At 37.3% G+C, this 23,028-nt stretch overlaps 6 protein-coding genes across 6 annotated transcripts; 5 read left to right on the forward strand and 1 right to left on the reverse strand.

Moving 5' to 3' along the window:
• The first annotated feature begins 3,968 nt into the window (after positions 1-3,968).
• LOC111478746 (probable WRKY transcription factor 31) lies at positions 3,969-6,540 on the forward strand. Its single transcript, XM_023123177.1, has 6 exons — positions 3,969-4,458; positions 4,528-4,629; positions 4,722-4,880; positions 4,970-5,410; positions 5,492-5,605; positions 5,697-6,540. Exons 1-6 carry the CDS (start codon positions 4,114-4,116, stop codon positions 6,390-6,392), a joined length of 1,857 nt encoding a protein of 618 aa, XP_022978945.1. The 5' UTR covers positions 3,969-4,113; the 3' UTR covers positions 6,393-6,540.
• Positions 6,541-9,724: 3,184 nt separating this feature from the next.
• On the forward strand, positions 9,725-13,476 carry LOC111477945 (aspartic proteinase-like). The gene is made up of 14 exons (XM_023121953.1): positions 9,725-9,830; positions 10,143-10,514; positions 10,603-10,663; positions 11,023-11,117; positions 11,201-11,313; positions 11,401-11,569; positions 11,660-11,699; positions 11,784-11,848; positions 12,225-12,338; positions 12,422-12,486; positions 12,562-12,718; positions 12,795-12,911; positions 13,063-13,151; positions 13,229-13,476. The coding sequence occupies exons 2-14, from the start codon at positions 10,149-10,151 to the stop codon at positions 13,311-13,313; spliced, it is 1,536 nt and encodes a 511-aa protein (XP_022977721.1). The 5' UTR covers positions 9,725-9,830; positions 10,143-10,148; the 3' UTR covers positions 13,314-13,476.
• Positions 13,477-13,608: 132 nt separating this feature from the next.
• Positions 13,609-15,184, forward strand: LOC111477946 (mitogen-activated protein kinase kinase kinase 18-like). Its single transcript, XM_023121954.1, has one exon. It carries the CDS (start codon positions 14,002-14,004, stop codon positions 15,040-15,042), a length of 1,041 nt encoding a protein of 346 aa, XP_022977722.1. The 5' UTR covers positions 13,609-14,001; the 3' UTR covers positions 15,043-15,184.
• On the reverse strand, positions 15,142-16,676 carry LOC111477947 (B-cell receptor-associated protein 31-like). The gene is made up of 2 exons (XM_023121955.1): positions 16,195-16,676; positions 15,142-15,647 (listed from the first exon to the last, which is right to left on the reverse strand). Exons 1-2 carry the CDS (start codon positions 16,475-16,477, stop codon positions 15,265-15,267), a joined length of 666 nt encoding a protein of 221 aa, XP_022977723.1. The 5' UTR covers positions 16,478-16,676; the 3' UTR covers positions 15,142-15,264.
• Positions 16,677-18,099: 1,423 nt separating this feature from the next.
• On the forward strand, positions 18,100-18,780 carry LOC111477678 (probable F-box protein At4g22030). The gene has a single exon (XM_023121558.1). It carries the CDS (start codon positions 18,100-18,102, stop codon positions 18,778-18,780), a length of 681 nt encoding a protein of 226 aa, XP_022977326.1.
• A 2,409-nt stretch (positions 18,781-21,189) lies between these two features.
• On the forward strand, positions 21,190-22,443 carry LOC111477679 (probable F-box protein At4g22030). Its single transcript, XM_023121560.1, has one exon. The coding sequence runs from the start codon at positions 21,190-21,192 to the stop codon at positions 22,441-22,443; it is 1,254 nt and encodes a 417-aa protein (XP_022977328.1).
• Positions 22,444-23,028: the final 585 nt, after the last annotated feature.

Consider the following 23,028-nt stretch of genomic DNA (forward strand, 5'->3'; position numbering starts at 1 on the left):
AAAGGAAGGAAGCTAATAAATTAGTATACGTGGAAGAAAAAGATGACCAAAAAGCTGGCAGCAGAAGGAATGAAACCCGTAGGTAAACTTGAAATAATTAATGATAATCAAATCAAATCAAATCAAATGGGGTTTGCTAGCTGTTTTGATTGACAATGATTGGTTTTCATTTTCTTTTTTTCTGTTTTTTAAAAATTATTTATTTTGTCGGTCCTCCTCAGGTTTGAATTTTCAGACAAATTTGTTTCAGCCCTCTTTAAAATAATTACACGCTAAGCTAAACAAGTTTGGTATCTTAAGCAGTCTCTCATTACGATCAACATTATACCTTAATTGTAATTAATAAAAAAAAAAAGTTAAATCAACACCTTAATTACTAGACTTTGGTGCCAAATTACGCAATCCAAGCCGTTCACCGTAGCGGCTTTGGTTTGAATCCTGGCTGTCCAAACCTACCCGGGGAAAATTTTCTACGTCAATGAAGTAAGCCACGTGGGAAGTATCCAATGGTCAACGTAAATCCCAGTCAACTTCTGTCCTTTTCTCTTTGCTTTGAAATTTTTATTACTTCTTTATTATTGCCTACGCTTACGTCCTACACCTTTCTTTAATATTTTTTCCCTTCTTGTTTTTTTAATTTACAGATCCCAAACCAAGACTTAATTGTGCTTTTTTTCAATAAAATAAATAAATTATTAGATTTTTTCCAATGAATTTAGTATACTTTACCTTTGCATTTCTTAAATTGAAACCCTAAATAAATGTTTCAAAATTTACATTAAGATTACTCCATTTATTAAAGTTTAAGATTTAATTTGATTTTTGACAGCTCGCAAGGCTCATAACCTTGAAGTCACGGGTTCAAATCTTGTCTTTAGCTAAAATGATGACTTTCCCTTTTTTAAAAAAAAATACTCAAAATTAAATGTAAGAAGCAAATATTAATTTAAAATGGAATAATAATAAAAGTGAGAAAATAGCTACAAATGTGAACTGAAAGGAGGGAATAAATAGAAATATCTTTTTATTTATTATTTTTATTTTTATTTTTCTATGAATGAGAACTTCTGCTGACTGCAATTGTTGACTAATCTTTCTTTAAAAAAATATTTAAAATCCAACGGTGATTTGGACTTTTATCCAATAATTATCCTCAACGTTATCGATCACGTTAGATGGTGATAAATCCAAACCTTTCGTTTTTTTTTTTTTAATTTTCAATTAAATATTTTAAAAAAATAAAAATTAAGTTTGTTATACTCTCCCCATCACCCTCTCAAACCTAATCGAATTGGAATTAATTTCCATAACCCTAATTTTTCAACCGTGGTGATTAAATTAGAATTAATGCTACATCACCTGTTTCCACCCTTTTCTTAATTTTCTTTTTTCTCTTCTTGGCTTTTTCTTCCTCTCGTAATAAATTAATAGGTCTTTTTTCTTTTTTTTCTTTTTTAATTTTATATATATAAAAAAATGTTGATTAATTTATTTATAAAATATTATTAAAGGGGTACTTCAGACGAGGAACTTCATGTGTATCCTGTAGTCGTAAACTTGGACATCTTATTTTTTGGGTGTCCTGTTCTGAAACATTATTCCCCAATCTCATCTTCTAATATTTGATGAATTAATTTGATTTTTGTTAATTAATTTAAGTTAGAGTTGAGTTGAAAAATTAAATGTTTTTGTTATGAAAGTAGGAATAAGAGGAAAAAGTGAGATTTAATTAAATATCTTTGATCTTAATTAATTATACTCATTGACGTAAATAATACAAACTTAGACTATGCTTTTACAACTATATTTTAAATATTATTTATGGATCGAAGTGATGCAACTTTTGAAAAGTGGGTTGAAAAGCAAAAGCCATAATACAAAGAATAATGAAGAGAATTCATTAATAGTTAAGAATGAAAGATTTTGAACACGTTTTCAATTGTAAAATTTACCTTTTGTGTTATGAAAGGAATCTGATGCCAAATCGGTCCCTTTTTCGCCTTTTTATTTATGCTTTCTCCCTTTCCTTGCCGAACTTCACGACCAGCCGGCAGCCACCACACTGCATGCATGGGAAACAAGAGAAGTACACAAATTTTCCACCACCACTTTCGTAAACGTTTCAAAAATTCCGATCTAAACTTTTGTTTTATGCCACTTTCACACCCTTTTAGATTTATACTCGACCCTCGACCCATAATTTTGAATTATTTATGAAATATCGATGATAATTTTGAAGCAAGGTGACATCGAGCTTTGAGATAAAGAGAAAAGGTGGTTAAATTTAATGGGTAAAGTTTGTAAGGGTCAATTTTTGGGCCATCTTTTTCTTCTCTCTTTGTTGAATAATGCTTTAAATATGAAGTCGGACATGGTTTGCAGTCGGAAATTTGTAGCAGCAATGCAACATAGTCAAAGGTAGACAGAAAGGAAGTTGGAAAACCCTGACTTTTCTTTACTTTAAACATTTTTTCCGTTCTTATTTCTTTAAGAAATTACTCTGTAGTTTCCCACCAATTATCTAAAATATATATTCTATTATACAAGAAAAAATATTTGTATACATCTTAGGATATACCCATTTTTTTTTGTAATGTCACATTATAAATTCTTATTTTTTAAAAAAATATGATCGCTGAAGAAAGGGATAAAGTCAATCTTATTTTAATTTAGGGTTTAAATTAATTTCAATCTTATTCTTCATGTCAATTAAACAAAACAAAAAATCAATAAAATATATTAAAAAACATGATGAGTCATGAAAAATGAGTAGGATTTTATATTACGTGTCAACATGTTCTAAAAAAATTTGTTTTTTTTTTTTTTTTTTTTAAATTTGTTGGTAGTGTAATTAATTAATAGAGCATTAATTTATATGGGCAAAAAAAGAAAAAAAAAAAAAAGAAAAAAAAAAGAGGGTGTTAATGTTAGATGCTTAAATTATTTATCCTACTATCGACTGCATCTAGGACAACCCATGCCTCCACTATTAATATATTAATAGGAGGGAAGGACAATTTAGGCATTATGATACCTATCTTGCATGTACAACTCTATTTTATTTTTTATTTTTACTTTCTCCTTCCTCCATTCCGCTTAATTAATTTTGGGGTGTTTAAAAGAAGAAAGAATGAAAGTGATTTATAAACCAAAAAATATATATTAAATGAATGATTAAACAAAGACTTGTGGAGTATATATCTAATATCATAATTTAATGGTTGAAGAAAATGATTGGCGTGTCACAAATGCCAAATCAACATCCTTTAACCCTAATCCGGTTTACATTAACAGGGTTACAAACTGTGGACATTTATTTGAAGAAATTAATTAAATTTAAATTAGGCAACTAATCGTTTATTTTTAAATGGAAACCAATCAGAAAAGAAAATTAAAAATAATAAAAAAAAAAAAGTCAAAGCAAATGACTCGGTCCCACGGGTGGACAGTCAACATAGATCCCGCGGGTACAGATCTGAGACGTGGTGTCGTGTAAAGGGAAGGGGGGGGAACGTGGGCCCCTTGAGAGACCGGGCCGGCTTCAGAGAGAGCCGGGCCGTCAAATTCGTTGACTTGGCTCTTATAGGGACCTTCGACCTTTTTTTTTTTTTTTTTCCCTTTTTTCCTTTTCTCCACACGTGGAAGGCGCCGCTGGATTCGGGGCGGTGGATCGGTTTCTTCTCCTTCGGGATTTAATGAACCGGTCAAAATCTTTTCTTCGCCGAAATGAGTCTGTTTAGCCAAAATCAATAAAAAAAAAACCCACTTTCCCACGGGTCGGCTGTAACAAACCGGGTTCGGGTTATGGATCTGTATGAACTTGGAAAAAAGAGTGGGGCCAGAGAGTGCCAGCTGGCAGAGTGACGCAGTATCTGATGTAATTAAACAAAAATCTGACCTATTTCGTAGAAAATCCCAAATCCATTTTGGTCTTCGTCCAACCCTTTTTATAGCCGAACGCATTGCACCGGTAAAAGACTTCACAGACTCTTTACATTTCCCTCTTTTCTTTTCTCCTCCTCCTCCATTTTCTATTCAGCTTCACTATCATCTTTTACTTCTCCCTCCCCTTTATTTTACCTTTTCTGTTTCCTCCCATTCTCTATTTGATTTATGGACAAAGGATGGGGTCTAACCATGCGTGATTCTGATCAGTCAATTGGGTTCCTCTCACACAACCCATCGCCGCTTACTCTCAATTCCTTTCATACAATGTTTCGTGCCACAGATTTTCCGGTAAAACTTTCCCGGAGTGACGACAACGATGCGCCTCCACCGCCGGCCGACGACAATCGCTTCGTCGTCAACGAGGTCGACTTTTTCTCCGATAACAAAAGGGTGGTTGATAATCACGAGGATCAAGACGCAAAACCTTCCGCTAATATTCTCGCCACCGCCCTTGTCAATAAAGACGACAAAGTTTCCTCTGCTACCGGAACTGCCTTCAATCGTGTCAATGTAAGCTTATTATAACTTCCTTAACGATATGCACAACAATTCCGGTAGCTAATTTATTTATTTATTTAGACTGGGTTGCATTTGTTAACTGCTAACACCGGAAGCGATCAATCGTCGACGGTGGATGATGGAATTTCATCGGATGGTGATGATAAACGAGCCAAAAACGAGGTAAATTAAAACACCCAAAACACAACAACAAGAATTTTGATCTGTTGTTTGATGTGATGAATCCGATTGTTGAGAATTTTAATTTGGTGCAGTTAGCGCAGCTTCAAATGGAGCTCCAGCGTATGAAAGCGGAGAATCACAAGCTTAGGGACATGCTAACCCATGTGAGCAACAACTACAGTACCCTACAAATGCATTTCTTTACCTTATTGCAACAGAATCAGGCCTCCCAACCCGGTCATGAACCAGAGGTAAATTTTCCAATTTTGATCATACTCTCCGAATTGGTAATAAATCAAAATTTGTAGTGAATAATCAAATGACTTTTTTGAAATTGAAGATTGGGGAGAAGAAATCGAGGGAATTAAAACAAGAAGGGGGAAGGGCGGTGGTTCCGAGGCAATTTATGAATCTAGGACCAAGTGGGAACACAGCTGAAATGGATGAATTATCTAATTCATCATCGGATGAAAGAACTCGTTCCGGGTCTCCGTTGAACAACAACAACAACAACAACAACAACAATTCGGAATCCGCCTCCAAAAAGAGCAGTGCAAGAGATCATCTCGAAATCGCCGCCCCTTCCGACCAGGGGAATTCCAATTTCAGAGATGCCAAACGATCCATCCCCAGAGAAGAAAGCTCGGAATCAGAGTCTCACGGATGGGGGCCTAATAAAGCCCCTCGATTCAACTCTTCTACTAAACCCCTCGAGCAATCCACCGAAGCCACCATGAGAAAAGCCCGCGTCTCAGTCCGTGCTCGATCAGAAGCTCCTATGGTGAGTATATACTAATACAATTTTTTTTTTTTAATTTTTTTATTTTCTTGCAAGTTTGTTTTAATCAGATAATCCATGCAGATTTCTGATGGGTGTCAATGGCGAAAATATGGGCAAAAAATGGCCAAAGGAAACCCATGTCCACGGGCTTATTATCGGTGCACAATGGCTGTGGGTTGCCCTGTTCGCAAACAGGTATGTATTTCTATTTTTCATCATTATAAATAATTAAAGTTTGGAACTTTCTTATCTTATTTAATTTTCTTTTCCCATACGGAATTGGTAGGTGCAACGTTGTGCGGAAGACAGGACTATATTGATAACAACTTACGAAGGCAACCACAACCATCCACTTCCTCCCGCGGCGATGGCGATGGCGTCAACCACGACGGCGGCGGCTACCATGTTGTTATCAGGGTCCATGTCAAGTGCGGACCATAATCTAATGAACCCCAATTTATTGGCTCGAGCCATACTTCCATGTTCCTCAAGCATGGCTACAATTTCAGCCTCGGCTCCATTTCCAACCATCACGTTAGACCTCACTCAGACCCCAAACCCATTGCAGTTCCAAAGACCCGCGGCAGCACCCTTCCACCTGCCATTCCCCGGCGGACAACCACCGTTAGCCGCCGCCCAAGTTTTGGGGCAACCGTTGTACAATCAGTCAAAATTCTCAGGGCTACAGCTATCTCATGAGATGGGGGCCAATTCCCCTCATTTGGGTCACCCCCAAATTGCACAACCGGCGCCCACAACCCAGTCTGGTGGTGCTTCTTTTGCCGACACGTTGAGTGCCGCCACCGCCGCTATCACCGCCGATCCGAACTTCACCGCCGCTCTCGCAGCCGCTATCTCCTCCATCATCGGCGGAGCACATTCGAATACTAATAGCACCACCACCACCACCACCAATACCACAACAAACAACAACAACAACGGAAACAACAACAGCAAAATTAGCAGTTTCCCTGGAAATTAAAATAATATTAGACCCAACAGAGTTACGTTTCTTCTTTCATTTGTCCTGATTCCCTAGTGGGGGTCGGTATTTTTTGTCTCTTTAATTATTATTTTTTTTCCCTTTACTTCAAGCATGTCCATACTTTTTCTGCTTTCTTTTTTATAGAAAAAAAAAATTTGGGGGAAAAACTTAGAACACGGCATTATTATTCTTTCCAATTGTTCCATTTTGAATAAAATTATATATACGGGAAAGCGAAATATTAAAAAAAAAAATATATATTTGATATGAATTTCAAAGAATTTGAACAAGAAAGCTGAAGCAAGTCTCGTTTGTTAGTCAAGAAAATCGGCCAACCCGATTTCCACACGTAAAAATAATTTGTAATTCCTAACAAAATTTGCAACCTTAAAAACATGTACTGAATTAATGCCAAAATGGATACAATTAACTTATCCACCACACTTTTTGTGCTTGTTTCAATGCACATGCACCCATGTGAATCTCAATTCCTAATTTTTTTTTTTTTATTTCTTTATTTCCAATAATATTCATTTTCTTTTTCCATGTGTTCTTCAATTTATTGTACTCTTTCTACGTAATTCTTTAAGTGTTCTGTAAAACCACCGCTCCCCTTTTTTCTATTAATCTGTCTTTACTTTGTTAACAAAAATACCACAGGTTTCGTTACCCGACAATCATTTCTCCCATTTTTAATCACATACTATTAATGATTTAATCTACATAATTACTTAATTAATTATAGAATGGCCTTCTCAAATAATATCTAGAAGGGAATTCATAATTGAATGGGTTAGCGATTGAGTTACTCAACCGAAGTTGGAGTTTCTAGTATTTTGTTTTGTATGTGAGGTTTTGAAGTTAGTTTTTTTTTTTAATTGATTTTAGTAACATATGTCCATTTATTGATCAAATCTACCTATTTATTGCTAAGCCTACATTCCTTTCATTTTGTTCAATTCAGTAATCTAATTAATTTTATCTAACTAAACGTAATAGATTTTTTTTAATGAATTTCTAATTCTAAATCTCCACAGCTTTATAAATTAGACTAAAAATTATGAAAATTGTATCAAAATATTATACATTTCTGCCGATAATTGTAAATATAGATCTACCTCACGCGCATATATTTCCTTTCCTATTGGGCCGAGGATTTCCACGGCTCGGCCCAATTCACTCTTAATTAATTGTTGTCAATACACGGGCCCACTGGATCGCTAGTTATAAACAGTCGGGCCTTGCCATTATTTATTTATTTATTTATTTATTTATTTATTTTGCTCCAATCTGAAAATAAAAATATGAAATTAATACAAACTTTATTGAAAATAGAATTATATTTTCTAGATGAATATAATTACGATCTCATTCAAACACCCGTTAAATATGTAATTTTATATTATATTCATAAATCACGAAATTATCAATAGTCACCCATTAAATATTATATAAAATATCAATTCTTATTAATTAATTTTGTGTTTAAAATATTGTATATTTATTAATGTTTTTATTTTATTTTCATATAATATTTTAAATTTTATGAACAGAGTTAAAAGATACTTTGCCAAGGTCCCTCATTTGCAACGTCGCATCTTAAATTTGGTTCCCAATTAACATGGTCTACATGCTTTGATGTCACAGGATTTCATCAGTCATCACAGTTCATTCGGTCATGCCATCAAACGGGCCCACGTATTGTTCATAATATCGGGACATCCTGAACATCACCTATTCAAATTCTATCAAGGTATTGGACCCTCGTGTGTCCATGTTATATCATTTATGAACTCTATACTGGATAACGGGTGTACGATCCAACCTCCGACACATGGGATAGGCGCAATGTTGGTACACCCGTGTCGTCTGACACTATCCTTGAAAGGAAGTCACATGCTCGCCCTCACTTTGATACATGTACGTGCTACAGGTTAACTTGTCTAGGTCATAGGGGTTACGGGTGATGAATACTGACATCATGCCTCCTTCCAATACATTTTGAGGCATTTTCAATATAGGAGTGCGTAGACATGTTTTTGGTGAACGAACATATGGTCTTGTGGAGCGTCCGTTTAGTGTCTGATTGACGCCAAATTTAGCGAGCTTCTATCTTTCATATGGACGGATTTAACCGAAGAGTCGCAACTCGTTCTGGAACCTCAACTTTCAAAGTTCAAGCCCAAGGCCCTACCTAGCCCATCTTTGACACTCTTGTCCACTCGCTTGCCCTATCTTGCTTATGCCTCGTTCTCTCTTCAATACTCCATTTTGTGTAGTGTGTTAGATGATGCACTATCCTCCTTGATTGCGTCATGGCACTCATCTAGGCCCTCGCATGGCTGGATAGACATCACTTAAGCATTATCACTTTGCTTGCAGCAACGTGGGGATCACTTGCGGCAACAAGCATACGATATATTTCAATTGTATTTAATTTAAGAATTGAATTGACATGAAAAAAAATACTCGAACTAAACTAGGAATTTATTAAATTCAAGAACCATACTAAATCGAAAATTGGGTTGAATTTGATTATTTTTGAGGAGAATATAAAAAAAGTGAGGTAAGCATGTTTAAATATGTAATTAAATGAAGTATAAAATGACAAGGAGATGTTATGAGCATTATTTGGTCCTTAGTAGAAGCTACCTATAACGTGCACCCATCAACCATCTTTTAGCACACAATTGCTTATAAGCAACCTACTCCTCTCTCCATTTTCCTATTTTATTCCTCCTAATCCCATTACATCTCACACTTAAATCTTTTATTCCCTCCTTAATTTCTTTCTAAAATACTACTTTGTTCGATAAAGGCATCTTTAAAAAGAATATTAACTTTTGTTATTTACTCAAACTATTACTTACCCATTTCTTTTTCTGAATCATATGGCTTACATGGTAATCAAACTCAATCTAATTATTTTGTAAAGGAAGTAGATATGATTTGAACTCTCAAACAAAGGTTAAATAACAAGTTTATAAGTGGTTGAAGTCTATAAATAAATAAATAAAGGTGTATTGAAAGTTAAAATATATTTTGTGAATGAAGCATAAAATGGTATGTTTTTCGTGATGCCTTTGCTTATCTTGTGTGGAAGTGTAAGAAATGATGGATTCCATTTTATCTGTATCCCTTTTTAACCGATTCAGTGTCCAGAAACGAGACTGCCGTGCCGCATACAACTTTATGAAACGAGTAAACTGATGCTTCTGAATCTGATCGATACCTCCAACCGGGAATCCCTGGAATGAAGCCATTGCATAACCTACCAAGAACGGGAATTTCTACGTTTGGGGCCCTCTTGGTAAGTGGGTCCCTTTTGTTCTAAGGAATGAGTGGACTGAAGTGACAGCTCTCCTATTTAAGCTCCTTTCGCTTCCTCCTTTACCTTCAAACCCTTTCGCCTTACCTCTCTTCCACAAATCTTTGGTGGGTCATTCTTGCTCTTCTCTTCTGTATTACTTTTGGGTTTCTATTGCATTCAACTTCGCTTATGTTTCTGGTTTCTCCGAGTATGATTTTTCTGTTTATCATATTTCTGGATGATCAATGAACTGGGTTGCAGTTAGCAGTCAATTCAAAGAACTGTTTGAGTGTGTGGTTCTGTTTTAGGTTTGGAATATCAGTGCACTTCAAATATATTTGATTACTTTGGCTTGATTTCCAATGAGGAAAAACTATGGAGTTCCCATTTCGTCTTTTCTGTTTATGAGCTTTGAAGCCTTCCTTTTGTGCTTGCAGGTTACAATGAGAAACAGCCTTAAGCCCCTCTTGGTTTCCCTGTTGCTTTTGATATTATATTCCTCTACTGCGTCCTCTGCTTCTAATGAAGGGTTGATGAGGATTGGACTGAAAAAGATCAAAGTTAATAAAAACATTCTGCTCAAAGCATTGGTTGAGTCAAAGAAAGTAGAATTTTTAGGATCAAAACATGATCAATGGGGTAATGATCTTGGAGAATCTAAGAATTCTGATATCGTAGCATTAAAGAACTATATGGATGCTCAATACTATGGGGAGATTGGCATTGGCACTCCACCTCAAAAGTTCACTGTAATTTTTGATACTGGAAGCTCAAATTTGTGGGTGCCATCTTCCAAATGTGTTTTCTCGGTGAGGATTACTTAATTCTAATCAAGAAAGAAGAAGAATGATGATTGGTTTATGACTAGTAATATGCTTATCTTTTCTTCATATGCAGATTGCTTGCTTTTTCCATGCTAGGTATCAATCAGGGCGGTCGAGTACTTACAGAAGAAATGGTCCGCTTTTCTTCTCTTTACCTGCAATAGTCTTCAAAAACTAAATCTTGTTCACTTCATTATAATGTGTTCGAATTTATCTTATTTCATTTATCCGTATATTGGTTTGGTCGAGTATAGAACGATGGTGTTTGGAACAAGTAATTGCCTTTCCTGAAGTCGATTATCGTATTCTATTCGTTCTTGCTCGTAAGGGCTAGTCAGTTGTGGTCGAGTGTGGCTTTCAGCTTATTTTCGTATAGATAAGACTTAGCCCTTCAGCAACACCAATCATTTGATAATCACACAATCCTTTGAAATAGCTTTGAGCTCACTTGTTTATATCCATTGCCTGAAAGTTGTGTACTTACATCACACAGGAACATCTGCTGCTATTCAGTATGGTTCAGGAGCTATCTCTGGCTTCTTTAGTTATGACAATGTTCAAGTCGGCGATGTCGTTGTTCGTAATCAGGTAATCCAACCCCGTTTCTTTTTCGGATTTAACAAAGTAGTTTAAGAGGCCGACTAATTGTATATAACATCGACTAATTTCAGCAATTCATTGAGACAACGAGCATGTCTAGTATGACATTCATTGCTGCCAAATTTGACGGTATACTGGGACTTGGATTTCAAGAGATTTCGACTGGTGACGCTGTTCCAGTATGGTATGCTAAATGCAACCATAATATTAGTTGCTTCTTGCTGAAGATGTTCTTTAAGGAATTTTAATCAGGCTCTTGGATGTCCCTTAGGTATAACATGGTTAAACAAAAATTGGTGAAGGAGCCAGTTTTCTCGTTTTGGCTCAATCGCAACGCGGAGGAGGAAGAAGGAGGTGAAATTGTGTTTGGAGGGGTTGATCCTAAGCACTTCAAAGGCCAACATACATACGTGCCTGTGACAACCAAAGGGTATTGGCAGGTTGGCTCTTGAAATCCTTTCAACATTCAGTATTTTTCTTTCAATTTTATGTTTTGCTCCTCATATTGTTCAAATGTTTTTTTCTTATAGTTCAACATTGGCGATATTCTTATTGGTGGTAAACCAACTGGTATGTTCCATTTACTTATCTGATATCGAGCATGATTATCACATTTGTAAAACGTGCTTCTAACTTAAGGAACATGATGTACAGAATATTGTGCTCGTGGTTGCTCTGCAATTGCTGATTCTGGAACTTCTTTGTTGGCTGGTCCATCTGTATGTAACATATATTTTCAATTTAGATACTAAATCTCTCTTTTATCTACATGAGGGTCGGATCGATAAAAACCAACATGAAGCTGAGAACTAGGTTCATTTGAGACTTTTAAACTTCTACTCCAATAGCAACCTTTACTTCATGTAACTTGTAACTGAAGGGTTCCCTTTATTAACTTAAGCTAATTAGAGGTTCTTTGTGAGATCCCACACTAGTTGGGAGGAGAACGAAACATTTCTTATAAGGATGTGGAAACCTCTCTCTAACATATGCATTTTAAAATTGTGAGGTTGACGGCGATAAGTTACGGGCCAGAGCAGACAATCCTTCAGGATGTTGCGCATTTCATTAAAGAAAAATGGTTGTCCTTTGCAGACTATAGTGACATTAATTAATAGAGCCATTGGAGCAGCTGGAATTGGTCGTCCAGAGTGCAAGGAAGTTGTTTCACAACATGGGAAGTCTATTATGGATTTGCTTTTAGCCAAGGTAAATCATACCATTTACTTTGTTGGCAATGTGATTAGCTTTAACAGCCAGGTTAAAGTGATGTTTTTACATTGCAATGACAGGTACAACCAGAGAAGATATGTTCCAAAATTGGGGTGTGTGCCTTTGATGGAAGCCATGGTGTTAGGTTAGTGGCATTCTTTTGCTTTGAGTTGCATAAAGGATCAGTTTTTATTAACTCATGGTTGGTAATGGAAAACAGTAAGAAAATTGAGAGTGTGGTGAATGAGAAAGATGGTACATCATCTGGTGGGTTCTCAGATGCCATGTGCTCAGCTTGTGAGATGGCGGTTTCCTGGATGAACGATGAGCTGAAGCAGAACAAAACTCAAGAACATGTCATTGATTATGTGAATAAGGTACACCAATTCTGTTACCATCTAACTCATCTACAGATGATCGTCTTCAGCTGACTTGTGTTTCATGTTTCTGCAGCTATGCGATCGTGATTTGAACGAAGGAGAAACGTTGGTCGACTGTGGACGGATCTCTCAAATGCCGACCGTGTCGTTCACCATTGGGGACAAAGTTTTTGAGCTTAACGCAGAAGATGTATAATTTTTCCCAAATCCTTCTTTACTGCTCCTGAATTTGTTTGTCACTTTGGCATCTTTCTGTTGTCATATGATGCCAATCAAGTTCCGTGGTTTGGACACAAACTAGTGCATCTAACCCCACTGCTTTTGTTCGTTGTTGTGAACAGTATATTCTCAAGGTGGGTGAGGGATCTGCAGCTCAATGCATCAGTGGATTCATACCTTTGGACATTCCTCCACCTCGTGGACCCCTCTGGTATTTCCATTTGTGTCTTCTTGATGTCTGATGATTCTTGTCTTTGGTTTAAACAACGTTGTGCTCACTCGATGCAGGATCCTCGGAGACGTTTTCATGGGACGTTATCACACAGTCTTTGATTTTGGCAAATTGAGAGTCGGATTTGCCGAGGCTGCTTGAAGAATATGTATACATATGTAATGAAGTTCATAACTAAGTAAGAAAAAAAGAAAGAGAGCACCAGTATATGTTATTTCTGTAATGTCTGTAATTAGTGGAACTTCATATAATAATAACACCAATTAGTGAGATTGTGTTATTTAAACACAAAGGCCTTTAATTATTTGCTGTGGTCCTCTAATTTGTACTCATTAATTTTTCGAAAGTAAGAAGCTTACCAATTTGCCAACTCAATTTTACGCATCCAACAATTTTTGAATCATTTCTAACGCTGTATGTCTAAGCTATGAAAGGCTCCCTCTTTTTCTCTCTTCTCATCCATCCATGCGCACCTCTGTTTTCTCAATGGAGTGGACGAGAGGTCCGACCATAGGCCGTGGCTCCTCTGCTGCGGTCTCCGTAGCCACCGATCTTCGCTCTGGTCAAGTTCTGGCGGTTAAGTCCGTTGAGTTCACTCGCTCGGATTTTCTCAAGAGGGAACAGAGGATTCTTTCTCGATTCAATTGTCCACGTGTTATAGCTTATAAGGGATTTGATGTTACGTTGGAAAATGGGGAATTGATGTGTAATCTTTTGATGGAGTTTGCGCCTGGTGGGTCGATTTTGAATGTGATGGAGGCGGCTGGTGGCCGATTAGATGAGGCGACGGCCCAATTTTATACTCGAGAAATTTTAAGTGGGCTCGAGTATGTTCATTCCAATGGTGTGGTGCATTGCGACTAAGTGTTGCAATATTTTAGTCGGTGAAGATGGGATTAAGATTGCGGATTTTGGTTGCGTGCGGCAGGTAGAGGAGGCTTCCATTAGAGATTTGGTCGGAACGCCGATGTTTATGGCGCCGGAAGTGGCGCGTGGAGAAAAACAGGGGTTTGCAGCTGATGTTTGGGCAGTGGGTTGCGCGGTGATCCAGATGGTGACCGGCGGAGCTCCATGGGTGAATGTATCTGATCCGGTGGCCGCCATTTACAAAATTGGGTTCGGCGATGATTTTCCGGAGGTTCCAAGGTTCATGTCCGAGCAGGGCAAGGACTTTTTGCGGCGGTGTCTGATCAGAGACCCAGAAGAACGGTGGTCCGTTAGTGAGCTTTTGAAGCACCCTTTTGTTCACGAGCAGAAATCTCCACCCAAACAGAATTCAAGAACACCAACGAGTATTTTGGAACAAGAATCATGGTACACGACGAACAATTCGGAAACGGTTCAAAGTCCGATCATGCCAAAACTTTACAGAACGCCATTGCAGAGGATACAGCAACTGAGCGAAATATCCAAAATTCAGTCATCAAGAATACCCTATTGGGATTGCGACAAAGACTGGGTAACAGTGAAAAGCATTACCATGGAAGAGGAAGACACAGAACAAAGCGAGTTCGTCTCTGTATTGGAATTTCCCTGTTTCTCTCAGTCCATCGAAATGGCAACCAAAAATGGAGTTGGTGATCAGGACTATATTAATGTTAGTATAAGTAGAGAAAGCAGTAAGGCTAAGAAGAGGGACTTGCCTGCTATGTCCTCTGTTCGCAACCAAATTGTATCATTCACTAATAGTTTCTCCAATAATCACAAACTATGTATTATCAGTTCTTTGTTTCTTGTGCTTCTAGCCAGTGGGGGTTCAATTCGTCTTACACTTTTAAGACATATTGAAAATATTTGGATTTATCATGTAAATGTGAAGATGTTGATGAATCTCTGTTTATTTGAGCTTAATATCTTGTCTGGAGACTAGAGTTTGCCTTCAATATGTATTCTTATGTTTTTGAGAGGCCAAATTCTTCATGGTATATTTATATAATGAAAAAAGAAGCAGCTACAGACAGAGGAATGACAGAAGCGAAGATATTCTCTATAATAAACATGAAATTTATCACAATTCTTTTCAGTTTTGAGTAACAATCCATTCTTGTTTCAGTGCTTTACCTTTCTACTTGAAGAAGTGAGATTCCGTTCCTTAAGAGTTCTTCTTGCTGCCCGATCGAGACAATCTGCGATCCACGGATTGCAATTGGCTACGAAGGTTCTGGTTTTCCTCAACTAAACGGTCATACTCCAGCAATAATCCTTCAGATTGCTTCCTTAGAGCAACTACATTGGCTTCTGAAGCACTTACATCTTTTGCCTTCGACTCAAGTTCCAATTCCAAGTGTTTGAGTTTGGTCTGCAGGCTGGTTCTTTCTTCTTCCAATGCTTTGATCTCCTCTGACTTGCTAACTTTCCCTTCCTCCATAGCTCTGCTCTGCTTTTTTATGACTTCCATGCCTTTTCTCCGTATATGCAACTCTCTCATGTAATGATGTAATCTATCAATCATAAGTGCCAGGAATAGAGACCCCCCTGCAACCAAATTGTCCACCTACTTCAAGCTCCTTCAGCATTCAAAACTAAAGGGTTCTTGAAAGAAATAACAAGCTTTCATAACCTAAGAAGAGAGGCATCAACTATCTATTTAATTATGTAATAAAGTAAAGGCAAGATGCTAAATCCTTCTGTACAAAAACCCTCTAAATTAATGCATTAAGGATAGCCAAAGCAGATCGATTAAGAATGCGTATGCTTTAACGAGCTAATGTCACTAATGAAACAGTGAAGCGAGATTGAATTGATGAACTCAGAATACCACAGCACCAAAGTCATTTAAAACTAAATACGCAATTCAAATCCGGTTAATCAAAATAAATCAAATCAAATCAAATCAAATCGAGCGCATTCTAAATTTGGACGCAATTCCTCAAGGATTTCAGACAAATCATTCCCAGAACAAATCCACATTCTAAGAGGCAAGATCAAATTCAGACACGGGAAAACCAATGAGGGGAAAAGACATGGATGGGTCGGAAATCTTGAATCGAAACACGGAAGAAAATGAAAAGGTTGGGTTTACCCATGAGCGTGGCCTCGAGAAGGTGCCTGACCATGAGAACCTGATCGGTGGGGGTGACGGCACCGTCATCAACCCAACGTTTTTGGATCGTAACCATACTGTTAAGACTGGAAAGGAGAACTATAAGAACAGTTCCGGCGACGGTTTTGACCATAATGGGACCGCGTCCGCGCTTCATCCTATCGACGGCCAAGATGACAAGCTTCCTGAGAGGGGTTTTGAAGGAGAAGAGCAGTATGAGAAGCATCTCCGATGCAATCAGCGTGAACAATAGCTGAATCATTTGGAGAAATAAAATTGGGATTGATTTGCAGATTTTGGATCTTGGCGTGAGAGGGTAGGGTGATGGGATGGAATTTAGGCGGGGGCAAGGGGAAGGTGTCAAAAATGATGGCCAAATATCATGAGATGGGTTGTGTTATGGAAGGAAGCAATGGAGGAGGGAAGGTGCGGGTAATCACTGAGCACCAACGAACCCCTTACACAGCCGAAGCATTAATTAAATAAATTATGGATTTTACAAACCAAAGACACAAAAGGCGTGGCCTTCCCACGTTCTAGCTCACTTCACTTCTTCTTCATATTCCTATTCCTTTTTTTTTTCTTCTTTTTATTCTATTTATTATTTTGCTTCATTCCATTCCATTCCCCCTCAATTGAATTAGTTTTTTTTTTTCAAAATAAAAAAATTTCAATTTTACCCAGATATTGTCTTCTTTGGACTTTCTCTCTCGTGCTTCCTCCCTCTTATCAATGATGGTTTGTTCTCCTTGCCAACCAAGGTGGATTGTGATGTCCCACATCGGTTAGGAGGAGAACAAACCACGGTTTAGAAGAGTGTGGAAAGTCCAAAGAGGACAATATTTGGTAGCGGTAGATCTGGAAGGAAGGAAAAGCCTAAGGAGGACCCGTTACATTCATTTACCTCTCCGGGATCTCACTTTTTGGTTGAAAGGTCCCTGGGCTTTTTTAATATTGAATGTAAAGGCATCCATAAAGCATGGGTTGAGGCAGTGATGGCATGAGCGAGAGACCCATTGTTTTGTTTCAACAATACAAGCAACAAGTGAACTCATTTCCAATCCCCAAATGGAAAGTTGTTAAAAAGCAAGTTAATCTTATAGTGAATGGGAAATAGGAAACAGAAAATAAAAGGTAATTAATCATTTACATGGCTAAGGTTGATTTCTTTCCCACCAACATAGAAGTTTGGATTTTGCTTCGTTACTTGTGATTTATCTCTCCTCTCTTTATTAATTTCCTCTATAAAACTCAGCCACCATTCCATAACCTCCCACTCCAGTTCTAAACCCTTCAAGCTTGTTCCAACAATGACTTCCTTACAATATCTTCATTTCTCCTCCCTTCTTCCTCTTGTTCTTCAAGAAGAACAATTGCCCCAGCTGCCATTCACGACCCCAAGCTTCCCAATCTCCGTATCTCAGTTCCCACGCTCCCAAACACTTCCACTGCCTCCCTTAACGTCATTGAACAACTTTGTTTAAACCAACCCATTAATGCCCAATCCCCCTTCACATCACACCTTCACCACATCTTAGACGCCGTAGCAGACCGGGTAGAGATGCACAACAATATCTGCCAACAGCGTGACAACTAGAATTCCCTTTTCCTCAATTCCATCAACATGATCACTCTCGCCGCCTCTGTTATGGCCGCCACCTCACCCGCTGTTGGAGCCCTTGGAGCTCCTCTTTTGGCTTTCAAATTGTCCTCGGCTCTGCTCTTCTCTGCCGCAACAGGGATGTTGGTTATGGTTAACAAAATCCAACCCTCTCAGCTGGCTGAGGAGTAGCGAAATGCAGCGAGATTGTTCAAGCAGCTCCAAACCCAATCCAAACCTTGATTACGGTTGGAGCTCCCACTCAAAGGGACGTCGATTCCGCCATGGAAAAGGTGTTGGCGCTTGATAAAGCATACCCACTTCCTTTACTTGGTGTAATGCTTGAAAAATTCCCCAAAAAGCTCGAGCCGGCTTCATGGTGGCCCAATTCTTCTCATTCTGACGAATCTAAGACGGAGAACGAAAACTCCCATTTTGATGGAAACCAACGACAAGGTTCCAATGGATGGAGCGATCAACTTGAAGCCGAAATGAGAGAAGTTGTTGAAGTCGTGAAGACAAAAGACGCTCAAGACTACGTCAGACTTGGGAATATAGTATTGAAGGTTAATAAAACTTTGGCAATCTCGGGCCCTCTTCTCACCGCCATTGCGGCTTTGGGTTCCGCCGTCGTGGGTGATTGGTCATCCGGGGGGATGGTGGTGGCGGCGGCGGCCGGTTCTTTGGCGGTCGCCGTGAATGCGTTAGAGCACGGTGGGCAAATTGGGATGGTGTTTGAGATGTACAGAAACTCGGCGGGGTTCTTCGGGGTAATGGAGGAATCCATTAGAGGGACGCTTGAGGAGACAGATTGGGAGAAGAGGGAAAATGGGCAAGTGTTTGAAAGGAAGGTGGCTTTGAAATTGGGAAGAAGCTTATCTCAGCTCAGACAATTGGCTGCCAAATCTTCTGCGGCTAGACAAGAAGGGATTTCCATGGATGAATACGCCAGCAAGCTCTTTTGATTTTTTTTTTTTTTTTTTAATTTTATTATTATTATTATTATTATCATTCTACAATTTCTGATCGGCTGATTCCTTGAGATGGGAAACGTACGTTATGTTCATCCGAGCATGTAAAAAATAATAATAATAATATATATTGATAATCCGAATTTACCTTTGGATTAAAATCACACTTATTAATGAGTTTTACTTTTAAAGAGATATCTTGAATCTCTCATTTAAAATATTTCCATATATATATATATATATATATATATTTTTTTTTTACAGATTTGAATCTTTCATTTAACATATTTCTATATATACTTTTTAAATAATAATCTCTTAATCTTTACTTTTATCTGATACATTATTATTCTATATGACAATTTTTGAAATAAAAATTATATTCGACCAAAAAGTTAAAATGTTTAGATGGTAAATATATTAAACAAAAAAATTGAAAAGTGGGAAGCCATTAAATACTTCTAAAGTTTAAAAAATTATTAAACCATTTTAGCTAAATAAAACTAATTATTACAAAAAAAAAAAAAAAAAAAAAAAANATGAATTTAATATTTAATTAAATCTTACTTAAATTTTCCAATTATAATTAAATATGGTAGAGAAGTACAAGCTTCACAATGTCATGTATTATTACTTAAAAAAAAATGTTAAGAACGACTAAATTATTCTAGACGAAACCGCCACAATCATAAAAATAAGAAATTTAACTCTAAAAAATAGGATATCCACATAAACAACCACACTCTTATATTCTTCTTCGTATTCCATGTCATCACCAACAATGACAGTAGTGAATGAGATCCAAACGACAACAACTCTAACAATTTCATCGACTTCAAAAATTAAAAAGGATACAATTTTATAAGTTTATCGATAAAAATATATTTTTTCTCCAAAACCAAATAAATAAATCAATTAGTCAAATTTACATGTTTGACTAATTGTTTTCAGTTCCCCCAAGTCTAATTTTATTGGTGACTCAATATAATTACAGTTTTCATCTTTATTGAAAAAATGAGAAAGAGAAGATCCTACACAAAAATAAAAAATTGGTTGGAATATTACTTTATTCATGAAATAAAATATGATATTGAATCAATTAATTAAACTCAAGTTGTTAAAAAAAATAGTAATATAAATAAAGGATGAAAAATGGAAATAAGAAAGTTGGATGTAGAAGAAAGAGATTATTAATGTCATTTGAGTGATGTAATTGACAATGGGTAAAATATTATGGAGTGGGTCGAATTATTTGACCACAATTAAATTGGACAAACCTATAACATTTAGACAAATTAAAGTATATGTTATTTATTATTTATTTATAGTAATAATATATATATATATATATACACATATATATATATATAACCACGACACGATAGCTTAAAAAAACCGAAAAACCAACAATTTTATACGTCCTGAATGTTTGCATGGACTGATTAAAATAATAGACTTAATTGTCAATTCAAAGGCATACAACAAATCAACGGTCAACTTACTGCTTGCTTGCGTATAGCCTCATACGGCGTCGTTATGCTCGGGGACCAAGTCCAACGATGACCATCTCTTAATTTAGTTCTCATTCTTTCCTTATTTTTCTGTTTTTCTTTTTTCTTTTCAATATTTATGTTTTTTTTTTTATATTTTAATATATTGGCAGAAAGGGCCAAACAAACAAATTAATAGATGAAGTAATGTTTATACAACCGATTTTTTTTAAAAAAATAAAAGTAAAAACGTAATTATGAAAAGAAATATTAAATTTTATATATGACATCAATTTGAAGAAAAAAAAATTAAGAAACTAAACTATATAAAAAAAATGAAAATTATCCAAGTGAATTAACATACTCTAGATCTGGCATATCATTAAGAATCCATTTAAAGTTCATTAATAAATGAAAATTAAATAAAATAAGAAAATAGATTCCATTTATACTTAAAATTTGGGAGATTATATGTTTTGATTTAACTCGATAAGTGAATCAATTTACGATCATTTACTAAAGTTTTGTTTTAAAATATTTAATGCTTAATTTTTTTATTTGTATAAATTTTTATTTAATGCTTATATTAAAAAATGATTCAATTCAAATGTAGAACCACGTAGGATGATACGGCATGGTTGTTTTGGGAGACCTAATCCAAGCGAGAAAAAGGTAATATTTTTGAACAGATCCTAATTTTAAACACAAAAATGGGGGGGAACGAGTCAGGAAGCACGAGTCAGCTAGGTAGCCGAGTCAATTCAGCCTGCTAGTCAAAATTTCTTGCTATCTGACCCTTCAATTCGTTTCCCCTATAAAACCAGCCACCATTGGGTACCCTCCCACTTCAATTCCATACAAAGCGTTCTCAAACAAGCCCCCATTAGATAGAAGCTCCAAGCTTGTTCCAACAATGGCTTCCTTACAAGCTTCTTTTCTCCTCCCATCTTCAAGAAAAACAATTACCCAAGCTTCCATTCACGTCCCAAAGCTTCCCAATCTCCGTATCTCTGTTCCCAGACTCCCCAAAACCTCCACCGCCTCCCTCAAACTCATTGAAGACCTTTGTTTAAACCAACCCCTTAATATCATTCCTCCTACCCAATCCCCCCTCACATCGCACCTCCACGCCATCTTAGACATCGTAGCCGACCGGGTAGAGATGCACAACAATATCTGCCAACAGCGTGACAACTGGAATTCCCTTTTACTCAATTCCATCAACATGATCACTCTCGCCGCCTCTGTTATGGCCGCCACCGCACCCGCTGTTGGAGCCCTTGGAGCTCCTCTTTTGGCTTTCAAATTGTCCTCGGCTCTGCTCTTCTCTGCCGCAACAGGGATGTTGGTTATGGTTAACAAAATCCAACCCTCTCAGCTGGCTGAGGAGCAGCGAAATGCAGCGAGATTGTTCAAGCAGCTCCAAACCCAAATCCAAACCTTGATTACGGTTGGAGCTCCCACTCAAAGGGACGTCGATTCCGCCATGGAAAAGGTGTTGGCGCTTGATAAAGCATACCCACTTCCTTTACTTGGTGTAATGCTTGAAAAATTCCCCAAAAAGCTCGAGCCGGCTTCATGGTGGCCCAATTCTTCTCATTCTGACGAATCTAAGACGGAGAACGAAAACTCCCATTTTGATGGAAACCAACGACAAGGTTCCAATGGATGGAGCGATCAACTTGAAGCCGAAATGAGAGAAGTTGTTGAAGTCGTGAAGACAAAAGACGCTCAAGACTACGTCAGACTTGGGAATATAGTATTGAAGGTTAATAAAACTTTGGCAATCTCGGGCCCTCTTCTCACCGGCATTGCGGCTTTGGGCTCTGCTTTTGTGGGTGATTGGTCATCCGGGGGGATGGTGGTGGCGGCGGCGGCCGGTTCTTTGGCGGCCGCCGTGAATGCGTTAGAGCACGGTGGGCAAATTGGGATGGTGTTTGAGATGTACAGAAACTCGGCGGGGTTCTTCGGGGTAATGGAGGAATCCATTAGAGGGACGCTTGAGGAGACAGATTGGGAGAAGAGGGAAAATGGGCAAGTGTTTGAAAGGAAGGTGGCTTTGAAATTGGGAAGAAGCTTATCTCAGCTCAGACAATTGGCTGCCAAATCTTCTGCGGCTAGACAAGAAGGGATTTCCATGGATGAATTCGCCAGCAAACTGTTTTGATTATTTATTTTAATTATTATTTTGAAGTTCTGATTCGTTGATTCTTTGGGATGAGAAACATTCTGTTCATCCAATCGTGTATAGTAAAAATCATTGTTGACCAATATACATAGATACAATTTTGGTTGAATATTTTTTTAGCCGTTGTGTATTATTATTATTATTTAATTCGCTGGATCTTTGACTTTTGATAAGCCTTATTGACATTTTCATGAATTTCAAAGAAAAAACTGTTTTTATTTATTTATTTTAAAAAAGATTGGAACTTGGCCGCTTGTACATCATTTGATTTAGGAAATGATCATAGGTTTATAAACAGAGAATGCTCTCTCCATTATGGTGAGAACCTTTGGGAAAGGCGAAAGCAAAGAGATGCTCTCTCCATTATGGTGAGAGCCTTTGGGAAGTAAAGAAAATGTTCTCTCTATTAGGGTGAGGACCTTTGGGAAATGCGAAAGCAAAGTCATGAGAACTTATGCGTGGACTATATAAAAGAATGATGATGATTATAATAATAATAATTCGCGGGGACTCAGAGGGAATGGTGCCGAACCACAGAGAAGGGCTCTGCTCTCGAGTACGATG

This window comes from Cucurbita maxima, unplaced genomic scaffold (genome assembly GCF_002738345.1).
Source record: "Cucurbita maxima cultivar Rimu unplaced genomic scaffold, Cmax_1.0 Cma_Scf00004, whole genome shotgun sequence".
NCBI classification, from domain to species: Eukaryota; Viridiplantae; Streptophyta; class Magnoliopsida; order Cucurbitales; family Cucurbitaceae; genus Cucurbita; species Cucurbita maxima.